The sequence below is a fragment of the Schistosoma haematobium genome, chromosome 4 (genome assembly GCF_000699445.3).
Source record: "Schistosoma haematobium chromosome 4, whole genome shotgun sequence".
Classification (NCBI taxonomy): domain Eukaryota; kingdom Metazoa; phylum Platyhelminthes; class Trematoda; order Strigeidida; family Schistosomatidae; genus Schistosoma; species Schistosoma haematobium.
The window spans coordinates 26,796,460-26,810,461 of record NC_067199.1 but is presented as its reverse complement, the minus strand read 5'-3'; the positions used below and the strand labels follow the sequence as shown (position 1 = coordinate 26,810,461).

The 14,002-nt window shown below is 36.4% G+C and overlaps 1 protein-coding gene across 1 annotated transcript in view; it reads right to left on the bottom strand.

Annotated features, from left to right (window-relative positions):
* LIMCH1_2 (LIM and calponin domains-containing protein 1) overlaps positions 1 to 13,277 on the bottom strand; it is a 48,239-nt gene extending 34,962 nt beyond the window's left edge. The window contains exons 1-6 of the mRNA XM_051216097.1: positions 13,079 to 13,277; positions 10,726 to 10,843; positions 8,087 to 8,246; positions 6,552 to 6,688; positions 1,907 to 2,201; positions 271 to 574 (exon numbers count right to left, since the gene is read on the bottom strand). Of these exons, the coding sequence (XP_051066650.1) occupies positions 271 to 574; positions 1,907 to 2,201; positions 6,552 to 6,688; positions 8,087 to 8,227 (877 nt within the window). The 5' untranslated portion in view covers positions 8,228 to 8,246; positions 10,726 to 10,843; positions 13,079 to 13,277. The remainder of the gene's footprint in view (positions 1 to 270; positions 575 to 1,906; positions 2,202 to 6,551; positions 6,689 to 8,086; positions 8,247 to 10,725; positions 10,844 to 13,078) is intronic.
* Between the last annotated feature and the right edge of the window lie 725 nt (positions 13,278 to 14,002).

The following is a 14,002-nucleotide window of genomic DNA, read 5'->3' as shown; positions in this document are numbered from 1 at the left end:
TCCAGAGGAACAATTTTAGAGTAAAGATAGGCAAATAAATTACCTTGGGTGAAGGAATCATCGATAGGTATCGCTTATGACGAATGTAAGTGGGAAACAGTGTGATAAACTTTGTATACAGACAATAGGAGAATAAGATAAGTGAAATTAGTTGCTGTATAAATTATTCGCTGAATTTCTTCCTCAATCCTATACTATTTCAAACGTAAAAATGAATGGGAAGAGAAAATGTCTGTAATACACTAAAACATGTGATATATAGAAACCTACCAATTTTAACGCGTTCAACAACAAAAGGGGAAGTATTTGAGGGACCTCGTGCTTTTATTGTTAGTCCCCAATGAACCTCTGATACTCCAGGTCTTGATGACAAACGTAATTTGCATTCTGAATAGTCATTATTTTCAAGACTCGCATCAAAAGGCAGTTTGGTTTCCGGGGTGACTTCAACGTTGCAATTATTTGGTTTAGACATGAGATCACGAATTACTTCAATTCGATTATATTTGGCATATTTTTCGACAGAATTTTTGTTTGGAGAAGAAATATCCATTATTTTGTCCGTAATATTACTCTACAAACATAAAAATATGAAAGTTATTGATTATCTTAAGCGTTATTTTACTTCTCATTGGTAAATTATCATCCGTAAGAAATTTCAATATGTTTACATTGTTTTAAATATTTCGATAAACTATCGAACTTGCCAGTTTTTCCATTAAAAGGAGACGGAAATTTTCGAGGCAGATTAAAGATGAGAAAAAGCTGACTATATTTTCAAAACTGGAACTCTAAACGTCTGCGTGCATATATGATAGCTTTTAACGTACGGAGCTGAAATCTGTTTTCGCATAGACTTTATGAATGATTTTTGAGATATATTCAACTACAGAAGAGAAAAATCGTCTACCAATATGATTTATAAAAGTTTGGACATTTCACTAGTTTTGAAATTATTCAGGTATTCGTCACGGTATTAGTGAACTAATATATCAATTATTTCATCCAATATACTTACAAACACAAACACGTTTGACTGGAAAACATGAGACGGTAATGTAATCCTTTATATGTTGTATCGAAGAACAGATTTCGTAATGTTATCCAAGTCAGTGTTTTTAGTATAATACGTTCCGCTAAAGGCCGATTTAAAGCTATTTCCAAAATTAGGTTATTCGATTTAACTTAAATAGACTCTTTCTTTTCTGAAATTCAAATAATCATAAGTGATAAACAACCATCATTATCCACAATCATAGAAATAATCAGCAAAGAGTTCAGAAATCATTGAGTAGGAACAGTCGGTGAAGCATGCTTCAACTTGTTGAGAAACCAACGAGATGGATGTCTAACCCCCTTTACCTGTTTAAAAAACTTTGGTCCTGTAATTTCATTTAAATATTGTTGATCTTTCTCATTACCTGTTCTTTCTCTTATTTTTTAGTATTAAAATTAATTGATATAATTCTATTTCATTTTCAGACAAAAAACATCGATGAGTAAATACAAGATCAAATTATTCGAAAGGTACTGAGTACGTATATCGCATGGTTTTAGTTAAACTTCATCTTCCATTAGACTTTCAAAATGTAGTGATGTAATCGATTGACTTCAACTATTTTTACTTCCAAATTAAGCTAAGGTGCTTGCAATTTTTTAAACATTCATAACACTTCTCAACTGAGATAAGAATGGAACAAAGTAAAATTGTTGTGACTTCAAACGGCCTAACGGGAAAATATGTCACTAATTTTCTATCTTATGTATATCAGATTGGAATGTCAACGGACTATCCCAGTTGGACTATGAGACCGATCTTTATGAATGCTCACAACAACCACATATTAAAACGCCTAGAGAGGAAAAAACATAAAGGGAATAAAAAACTGACTCTTAAAAAACTTACCTGAACTTCAGTTTTCAGTTCAGACACAGGTGAAGAACAATCGGAGTAGGCCTTCAAATTAGTCTCGGAGTCATTTGACTTATAAAGATCTGAACTATCTGTGTACTGAAATTTATTTGAAGAAACCGATTGTGATGGTGAGACTGTATCCATTTGATTTTTTTCAAAATGACCGAAAGTGAGCGGATCAAAATCGCTACCCGTTAGTAATGCGACGCCAAGACTATTTATTTTTGGTGGTGGAGCTAAATCTAAGGAAGAAACATGTCCACTGGAAATTAGATTACGTTGGCTTCTAGGATTGCAAGAAAAATAATGAAAATAGTCAGTTGCAAGGCGTCAACTACTAAATGCATATCATATTCAACATTTGGTAACTACAGTAGTGTGAAGAATTGAAGTGAAACGGTCTGGATTATTGACCACATGATTAAAAAGACAGGAAAAAATCTGAAGAGGTATGACACTATCGATAATGAATATTCTATTAAAGCATACTCTTGGTCTAAAATCATTCGTACGATGAGGCGAAACCTAACAAACACAGTCTCCTTCACATACACATGTGACAAAAAATCCAAGAACACAAAAGGAATAGAGGTACCTAACCTTGGCAGATGACAATTACACTGACTGGACAAAAGAAAGTGGCTTAATATGTTTTTCAACTACGATTATAATTCCAAATCTTATAAATCAATAACTGTATTCTACTAACTTATAGCTTTGAATGAACACATAGTTTTACATTATTTTCAAATATCTTCTTAACTATAACAAGTTGCTAATTTATTCTTTCTTTTTTTTAACTCCGCCTGTAGCTCTTATAGGGTTGCTGCCGGTCCCAAGCCCGGGTAAAGGAGGAGGGTTGGGCATGGGGTTAGCGTCCCCATCCCGTAGAAAACTAACTCGCTAAAAAAACGCTTACCAGAAAAAATAATCCAAACCATTTTAACTCTGCCCTGAAAGTTAAAGGTTTTCATCCAGAAGAATTATGACGCTTCATGGTGAAAGCCGAGTTCCTTCGGAAGCCACGAGGCCGATGCCCCTTCTAACAACCAGAGCAAAAATTTTTATAGGTACATGGAACGTTCGAACAATGTGGGAAACCGGGAAGACCAGTCAAATATCAATGGAAATGAGGAGATACAACTTAGCAGTACTGGGAATCAGCGAAACCCACTGCACCCAAGCTGGACAGAAAAGGCTAGCTACGGGAGAGATGCTGCTATACTCCGGTCACGAAGAGGAAAATGCTCCACACACTCAGAAAGTTGCTCTAATGCTGTTCAAAGTAGCACGGAATGCACTTGTAGGATGGGAATCTCACGGATCCAAAATCATCAAAGCATCATTCAAAATAAAGAAGGAGGGGACCAAAATGAATATTATCCAATGTTATGCACCCACCAATGATACCAACGACGATATTAAAGATCAATTCTACGAGCGGCTGCAGTCAATCATAGAGAAGTGTCCAAGAAAGGACCTCACCATTCTGATGGGAGATCTAAATGCCCAAGTCGGAATAGACAACACTGGATATGAAGATATCATGGGACGACATGGACTGGGAGAAAGAAACGAAAATGGAGAAAGATTTGCAAATCTATGTGCATTCAACAAATTGGTCATAGGATGCATAATATTTCCACACAAACGTATACACAAAGCTACATGGATCTCACCGGACCACACTACAGAGAACCAGATAGATCATATCTGAATCAATAAAACTCTCCGAAGGACAATGGAAGATGTGAGAACCAGGAGAGGAGCTGACATAGCTTCAGTTCACCACCTAGTTGTAGCCAACTTGAAACTGAAGCTAAAAAGAACTGGACAAGTGGACAAACAGCAATACAAAGGTTCAATACAGCCTTCCTTCGAGATACTGACAAACTCAATGAATTCAAGATAGCTCCCAACAACAGGTTCCAAGCCTTACAAGATCTACTGAAAGAAGAAGAAACTACTATGGAGGACAACTGGAAAGGCATCAAGGAAGCATTAAATTCAACGTGTCAAGAGGTTCTCGGTCTAAAGAAATACCATCATAAGGAATGGATCTCTACAGAAACACTGGACAAGATCAAAGAAAGGAAGAACAAGAAGGCAGCAATTAACAACAGCCGAACACGAGCAGAGAAAGTCCAAGCACAAGCTGAATACATAGAAGCAAACAAACAAGTGAAGAGGAGCATTAGAGCCGACAAGAAGAAATACGTGGAAGAACTAGCAACGACGGCAGAAAAAGCTGCTAGAGAAGGAAATATGAAACAGCTTTAAGATACAACGAAGAAACTATCAGGGAAATATAGTAAACCAGAGAGACCGGTCAAGGACAAAGAAGGCAGGCCAATCATTGAGGTTCAACAACAGCGGAACAGATGGGTAGAGTACTTCGAGGAACTCCTGAATAGGCCGGCTCCAATGAATCCACCGGACATCGAAGCAGCACACATAGATCTTCCTATAGATGTCAATCCACCAACTACGGAAGAAATTAGAATGGCCGTCAGACAAATCAAGAACGGGAAAGCAGCAGGACCCGACAACATACCAGCTGAAGCACTGAAATCAGACATCGAAGCAACCACAAGCATGCTTTATCTTCTATTCAAAAGATTTGGGAGGAGGAACAAGTGCCGATGGACTGGAAAGAAGGACACCTCGTCAAGATTCCAAAGAAAGGAGATCTGAGCAAATGTGAAAACTACAGAGGCATTACACTACTGTCAATACCAGGAAAAGTCTTCAACAGATTGTCGCCGAACTGGATGAAGGATGCAGTAGACGCCCAACTTCGAGATCAACAAGCTGGATTCCGTAAGGATCGGTCGTGCACAGACCAAATTGCAACACTACGGATCATCGTCGAACAATCAGTTGAGTGGAACTCATCACTATACATCAACTTCATTGATTATGAAAAGGCATTCGACAGTGTAGATAGGAGGACATTATGGAAACTTCTTCGACACTACGGAGTTCCTGAGAAGATTGTCAATATTATCCGGAACTCATACGACGGAATACAGTGCAAAGTAGTGCATGGAGGACAGCTGACAGATGCATTCCAAGTAAGGACCGGAGTCAGACAAGGCTGTTTACTCTCTCCCTTCCTCTTTCTTCTGGTGGTCGACTGGATTATGAAGACCTCGATATCTGAGAGAAAACACGGAATACAATGGCCAGCTCAGAATCAATTAGACGATTTGGACTTCGCAGATGACCTAGCTCTCCTATCACGTACACACGAACAGATGCAGATGAAGACAGCCAGTGTAGCAGCAGTCTCTGCATCAGTAGGCCTCAGCATACACAAAGGGAAAACTAAGGTCCTCAAATTCAAAGCGGAGAACAGCAATCCAATCACACTTGATGGCGAAACTCTGGAAGATGTAGAGTCCTTCACATACCTGGGAAGCATCATCGATGAACAAGGAGGATCCGATGCAGACGTAAAGGTGAGGATTGGCAAAGCAAGGGTCGCATTCCTACAGTTGAAGAACGTATGTAACTCAAAACAACTTTCAACCAATATCAAAGTGAGAATCTTCAATACGAACGTCAAGGCAGTTCTACTGTATGGAGCTGAAACTTGGAGAACTACAACAACCACAATCAAGAAAGTACAAGTATTTATAAGTAGCTGTCTACGCAAGATACTCAACATCCATTGGCCGGATACCATCAGCAACAGCCTTCTGTGGGAGAGAACAAACCAACTTCCAGCTGAAGAAGAAATTAGGAAAAGACGATGGAAATGGATAGGACATACATTACGCAAATCGTCGAACTGCATCACGAGGCAAGCCCTAAGTTGGAATCCTGAAGGGAAGCGAAAAAGAGGAAGGCCAAAGAACACATTGCGTCGGATAATGGAAGCAGATATGAAAACGATGAATTACAACTGGACGGAGCTAGAAAGGATTGCCCAGGACAGGGTTGGATGGAGAATGCTGGTGAGCGGCCTATGCTCCTTCACGAGGAGTAACAGGCGTAAGTAAGTAAGTAATTTATTCTTTTTACCGTATCCGAGAAACCTTGTAAACTATAAACTTGTAATAAACGCTCATGAGAACACTAGGGTGGGTTATTATTACCATTATTATTATTATTATTATTATTATTATTATTATTATTATTATTATTAGCTTTATTCAATATTATATTTTCGGTACAATATAGAATTCTCAGCGTAAAGTATTTCAACAAATTTCCGTTTCTTTCTTCTTGGTCGGTCATGGCGATAAATATTGAGTGATCGCCAGTTAGATGTTAGCAGTTCAGTAAATGAACATCTGACTAATGTGCATTCTTTTCGTTGTATATTGCCAGCAACCACATTTTCTCTTGAGTTTTTTGTAACTTTGACAACGAAAGGTTGTACACTTTTCAGAAACGCAGCAGAATAGGTTATGCGATTAATAAACATAGTGATATATTTAAACAAGCAAAAATAGATAACTTGTTGAAATATCTAGATGGCAGGAACAGGTAGCTCAGATGATCAAACAGGCCGCCGGAGATCAGTCTTGGTACAGATATTTCCATGAACTATTTAATGCCCTATTATGTTCAATCGTTTGGATAAGAAAATATTTTAAGGAAATGTTGAACAACTACACATTTCACCTACTTGGCTTTACGAAGGCGATCTTTTACTTCTTCCTTACGTCTTTCGTTCTCTCTACTCTCACGCTCTTGAAATAAGGCAAATTTTGTTGCCTCAGTGAGTAAGGCTTGACGACGTTTTTCACGCCAAACATCCAACTTCTAAAAGTAAACATAGAGTACATAATTGGAAAAAAAACCGAATAAATTCGATGTTTGTTTATTGATATGATTTATAATCGGTTATAAGACTTACAGTCGACCAGAAATCCTATCAATTAAGAAAATTAATAAACCTAAGAAATTTCATGACAAAAGGGATTGGGCAATTAGAACCAAATCTATAATATTAAAAATCTGGACAGTATAGCGAAAGTTATAACATTTAGTCAAATAGATATCCGAATGATAAGAGATACTTTTCAAAGACACAAATATCTACCATGCATAACGCAACTAATGGATAATAATGATAAGAGCAAAATGTTTACTGTTAGTATTCTGTTTTCAAACAGCAGTTAAAAAGTTTAGCAGCAGCGTTTCTCTTAAGAAATCAATTTACGTAATTACTGTTGAGCTACCTGATGAATACAGTTACTTGGCCCATCATCATTTTAGGTTTAGATTACCATTTTATAAGAGACTGTCAAACCCTGTTACATATTTTGATAAGTGAATGTTCCATAAATTTCTACTTGACTGCTGAATTACATCACTAATGTACACTTAGTTAACTGACCGTGACCGAGCGTATGCTCATTATCAAGCCAAGTATCAACTTAACAATATATTGGTGACTATATGGAAACATAAGGCGTCATAAAACTATGACAACTGACGATCATATTCACTTAGGATAATAAGGAGCTGACAAATAACTTTAGTTGACTAGCTTTGATAACGAAATGATGGGGTCGACCATGAGAAAAATATATCTCAACCTTGTTCAGTTACAAAATGTGATTCACCTAAAATGAAACTAAGTGATTAGGAAAAAATATCGAAGTATATTTGTGATATCGACTAGTTATCAATGGTGAAATGTCTGACATATGCCACAGAACAGTGTTTCAAAATACAAAAAGTATGACTGTTAAAAGGAATACATCAGTCGTCATGTAAATATCTGAGAAAAATTAAAGCTGAAGTATCTAGATGTTGAATGACATACGGGAAACCAGACCCCATACTTTGATGACGAATTGAGAAAAGAATAGAAAAAGATATACACGATATTCTAAATCTATGTCGTATACATGAGGCTATACTATCTAAGTTATTATATAGTTACAACTTAAAATAATCTTGTTGAGACTAAGGATGCTGGTAGTGAACCATAAACTTAAAGTGAACGTCAAGTATCTTGGTGTATAAGTCGATTCTGAAGAAATGTCAACAAGTGAAAGTATTTGGATGTATTTCCTTCTGCAGACAACCTTAACTTTCTAAATCAATTGTCCTCACTTACTATTTTTAAATATTTCAGGACGAAAATTTCATATTACGCAAAGGATGAGGTAAGAAAAAAACACTGGAAAGAAGATTACTGAACACCCTTACCGACTGCCATTCTTCTTCCTCTTCAAAACAATTATTATTTCCCTGTAGGTATTCCACACCAGGTGCTGATTGCTGTCGATCGGTAATTTTGAAGTGAGGCTTTTCCCCAAAATTGGGTGATGACGAATGAGAGATACTCATTGTTCAGTAGTTTGGGAATCTTGAAAAATAACATAAGACAAAGCTCCACAATCATATTAGATCACGAGTGTGTGGCATATTCATTTTGTGAGATCTAATGAGATTGCTAAGTTGTGCAAAATGAAGTATGCTGAAAAATACTTTAAATTAAATAAGTCTTCAGTTGGATGAACTATTATCATTAGGCTGATAAAGTGACCATGTTTGATATATTTATCTAACGCATTAATTTTATGAACCTGCAGGAACTGAGAGGTGATTTGAACTGGCATCCGCTGGTACATCGTAATTCTCTGATTCGGGTGGTAAGTATTATGGCACTTCATAACCTGTAGATTCTGCTTATTTTGTTTGTTTTATTAATAACATAAAAACTTTAAAATGCGAAACTTTCGGTGTTAATATCTGTTTCACTGTCATTACATATCAGCATCCCACACTAGATATAGTATTCTGGTATTTTAAAAATGTAGATGAAACTAAATAACTTAAAGCAATATAAGCAGCACAATTACATTCTTCTCCATTTTGTCTGGTGCTTTACTTTCTGAATCGAATCGAACAAACGGAACCACCAGTTGTGCATCATTTTAATACAGTAAAAATTAGGAAAAGAATTGGTTGCATCGGTAACGAAAAAGTAATTAACGATTCAAAAATGGTATTGATTACAAAAAATGACACCTGTGATCTGTTCCTTGATTCTGTTTCACAGCATACTGATCACTGACATAAGCAAGTGTATGAGAGTCAGTCAGCTACAACGTAGGACCAGGCACATATATGCATGGGTCCAAATTGTCACACAGCACAAGGTGAACACCGGATTTATACATGTATGAGAGATGGCATATGAAGATCTAGTAAAAAAACTCGATAATATTATGTGTCTCAACCATAGAATCAAGTTATTATGTTCTGAAGACAGTGTGGAGGAAGAAATAGTTATACTAAAGAACACATTACGTAATAATGGCTATCCTGATAATTTCGTCAAAAAATACCTCGTACAAAGTATTAAAAAGAGAAGACATTGCGACACAGTCAATAAAAAGACCTTATATCTGAAACTTGACTTTAAAGGCGACATAGCGGGTGATATTCTAACACGTCGACTCAAAAGATCTGTCGAGAGGACGTTTCATGCCGCCAAGTTGCACATAACTTTCTCGACTAAACCAGTACTCACACAACCAATCAACGATAAGTTACCGAAGATGGACTCCTCCATGTGTGTATACCAATTCAACTGCTCCTGTGGAGCTAGTTACATAGGCCGTACTCAGAGGGCTTTATCCTTGCGTGTTCGTGAACATGTACCAGCATGGTTGGGAAAAGGAGTCACCAAATCGATTAACAGCACCATTCTTTCTCACTTGGTAGATAGTGAACATCATATCAAAATAGAGGAAGCTTTCTCTGTTTTATATCAAGTTCCAAAATATCTACCTCAAGGAGCTAGATTACGACTGCTGTACACAGCCGAAGCCATCTGGATCAACTCCAGAAGACCTAATTTATGCATCCAGAAAAAATATATCCAGCCTCTATGTTTACCCTGGCCTACGACTGGGTCACCGAATACCTAGACTGAATATTATAAACCTCTTACCCCTTCCTTTATTTTATTTATTTTCCTTACTATCATTATTTGTCATTATCTATATGTTAATCTTCATATCCATCATTCCCAATTTGTTGACCGTAATTACCTTGATAACACCCCCCCTATATTACATATTATATTCACACAACAATATTATTATTATCTCAGTTGACAAAATTATTTTCAATTTTGCAATAGTACTATTATTTTATTGTGACTGAACAATTTACTGACCTTTATTGAATGACCTTTCTAATTTGCAAATATTACGAATTTTCTCTTTTTGAAGTATATATATATATCGTAACAGATGCAAACGTTCACCATTTTTAACACATAACATTGTCAAACTCATTAAAACATGCCTTATTTTTGGCCTTTGTAAAATATTATAATTATGGACTTATAACTGTAGAGCCTGATGATGAAGTTATTGAAAACAATTGTTCGCTCAAATATTCTTCGTTTTTGAATATTCTATGGGGATTTTTAAACTGCTATTACATATCTAACAAAATAAAATTTTAGGTGCTGAGACTTCGTAAAAATTCATTGAGATTCAACCGTACTTAACCTGATATCTACCAATGAATTCCCACATCACTGTGTGAAAATGTAATCACTTTTAAGCAGCAATGTCAGTTTATACACTCTTACTTCATTTTTTTTGGTAAAATACTTTTCGAAAATAAATGTTGGAAGTTAATGGAATAAGTAAGATGGGTTGAAAGTGATGCATACAGAGGTTATTATTTCAAACGGGGAATAAGAATTTACTCCATATACTTTAATAATAGTGAGAACTAAATAAATCTACAGAATTTTAGGCCCTAAGTATCCCAATTAAAATATAAAGATAACGCTTAGGAAATAAGTATAGGAAGAAGCTTACCTTACGTGAAATGAAGCTGCTAAATCCTCACTATCATTACCAATGAGCTTTGATTCCGGTAAAGTTCATTTACATAGAGAGGAACTGCTTGAAACTGTCCTATACAAATAAGAGTATTCTACAATAACAAGAATTGTGAAATAAAACGGTACAGAATAATGCTTTGGACAAACATCAAACCAGAAAAAGAAATACATGCATTGACTCATACCTTTTAGGCTTTGTACTTATAAGTTCAGTAATAGCACCTTGTACGGTCTCAATACATTCATTTGAGCCTGAAGTTAACATATAATTAATACTAAAGGTATCTATTCCACTAATTCTTATCTTTAAAAACAACAACAACATTAATCCTCTTTCCGTCTTGCCCGTGACTTGTGGTATCCGTTACTCCACTGCACTGAAATAACAATATTGAAGTATTCTGGAGCCATAGAAACAGATGCATACTTTGAAAGGATGGTGACTACGCAGTCATAATAAAATCCAAGATGGTCGATTTACACTTTCAAAAGCATTTATGATAAATCCAAATGGTGAGTGAAATAACACAACTGTATATAGTTACGCAGCTCCAAGAAATTATTGAATACGGAGTCATATGCATGACAAACTACAGCTATGGATGATAAACCCGACATATATTATGTCATAAACGTAGAGTTATTGTTATCTGTGAATGTTTATACCACAACTGCTTATAGTGAAGAATTACAAAATTAACTCAGAAGTTGTAGAGGTAGTATACTACTGTAACTACACGCTTATATGAAGTACTGAGGTAGCCAACTAATAATAACTATTGGTGAAACTTGCGTCTTTGCTTTCTATTGCTTACGAGTCACTTGATTTTGAAGTCTTGATTCTTCAGAGTAGAAAGCCGTCGCATTATATCGAGAATTGCTACTGTACACACTTGAGTAAAGCCAGAAAAGTCAGAGAACAGATGTTGTGATTGTCAAGGTAAAACTACACACAAATAATGGTTTCCACAACTGTGAATAATTAAAAGTAGCTAATTTACAAGTCCACAGAGGTTAATTAGAAAGATAATCGAAAAAATAAGTCTACTCTAAATTAGGGTGTATCATCAATCTAAATTGCTTTATTGTCATTGAAATCATAAACCGATCTAAGTCAAACCACCATTGACAGTCTGGAAGGATTAGATCGCCATTTTGTACTAACATGGTGCTTGTGGATGCGCACTGTTGAGTCCCACACCATTACAAGACGACTGTTCAGTGCTTGCAGGCTTTCAGTAATGGTCCAACTTAGATTGGTTCACGATTTAAACAACCTCCGCAACTCACTGATAATTACATGTTCACTAGAGACCAGCTTCGAGAAGGAATTTACGGAGTTCTAGTGAAAAGCCGTTACTGGTGGAGCTAATCTACATCGGATATGAGATGGATACGTACTGAAGACAATGCAATACGGTAACACGATGTCGTGGATTGACTGAAGTTACATCTCAACACCATTAGATGCCGACTCAATGGTCTAGAGGTTAAGCGTTTGTGAGAGACTGGAGGTCCTGGGTTCGATTGCCATGTGCAGGATCGTCGGTGACCACTGTCAAAGAGTCCCGTGAAAGAGCAAAACGGACATCCAGTGCTTTTAGGCTTTCAATGGTGGTCTAACCTACATCACCTCGTGATTTCAACGAAATGATACAATTGATGTCGCCTTGATTAAATTTATAAATGGGAAAAGTTGTATAGAATGGCACTTTTTCGTACACGTTTTTTTAGAATATGGCCTCTCTGAAGTAGAGTCTAATAGCTTTCGGTATTTTGTCAACGTCATCTTAAGAAATTCGACGTAAGCCACCGTCAACACGATGTGGGTAATATCGAGAACAACAAGTGGGTATTTAACCACGAAGACGGTCATTTAGTCTATAATTAACTTGTGAACGTCACCTTTAGTCAGAGCTTAGCCATAATATCTCAGTAGGGCGATTTACTGCTATTCAGTTGTATATTCGTAGGTGCTATTAATTTATGACATCGTGATAAGGAGTGCAATGAATTTGACAATGTCGACATTGTCAGTAAGGTTGATAGAATCTCTACAGCCTACCACTGATGTACGCAATTTAATAGCAAACAAAAATGACCGAATTGTGATATGAAAAATCTCGGTAACACCATAATACATGAGCCTACAACAAGAAACCTATTACTAACGGCATTTACGCTTTACAAGACAAAGGAACACACAGATAAGTAATCAAAAACGGAGGATAAAACAATGAAAAAATTAAAGCAGGTTTGCGATTTATTTTTGAAATAAACTGGATGGTTTATTTTCTCGGCATAATACACATCGACAGGGAACTTACAATGATACCAAGAACTGTTTTATGTGGAACGATAACAGGAATAGAGAGTTTTAATAACAAGTGAACAAAATATCTTGTTTTATGACAAATATCACAGGACCACTAGTACATGTCATAAGAATAATCCGAGAAAGCTACGATAATTCACAACATCCTTGACACTTGACAAGAGCGCCATATGATTAACCGCGTCGATTTATTAAATGTAAAAGTTTAATAAGCCGGATGTAAATGAAATAAGCAGTCTGTTTTCGAATGACCTACTACCTAACAACCTTGGTCTGAAAAGGTCTCACAAAAGGTCAACAAACACTTCCAAACGAGGACGTGGATCTTTGATCACTTCACGTAAATGCCCTATTAATACTTAGGTCGCCATAACTGGGAGCCAAATTATTTTTGTAAAAGGTGGTTGGCCATAGGCGAAAACGACCAAATGCAAGAGCAAATTTTCTGGGCCAAGAAAGTAAAACACGAATACAACTGTACAGGCGCGCTATCTAAAAAGGACAGTGGTATTGTTTCTCGTTGAATTAGTAAATTGTTTTGATCGTAAATTACGTATCAAAACTACGATTTACACTTTAATTGAATCTAATACAGTTAAAGTGATATTTTGTTGAGTTTTTTGGCTTTTGTGTATTTATTACGTTCGAAGCATTCTTGGTCTGTGTCAAAGTACTTTCATTAAGGTTTGAAATCTTGCTAAAGTTTTTCTTGTGCTAACCTTTTATTCGTTGACTGACATTTGTGTTCATACTGTGATCATATTGTGTATTACACTTTGATCAGACTAAAATGGTTGGTAGTACTCACAAGTGTGGACAACCAAACTGTTTGTTCCATGTGGAAGAGGGAATGCAGTGTGACGAATGCCATAAGTGGTTCCACAAAATGTGCACCCGCTTAAGTCCCACCGCATAC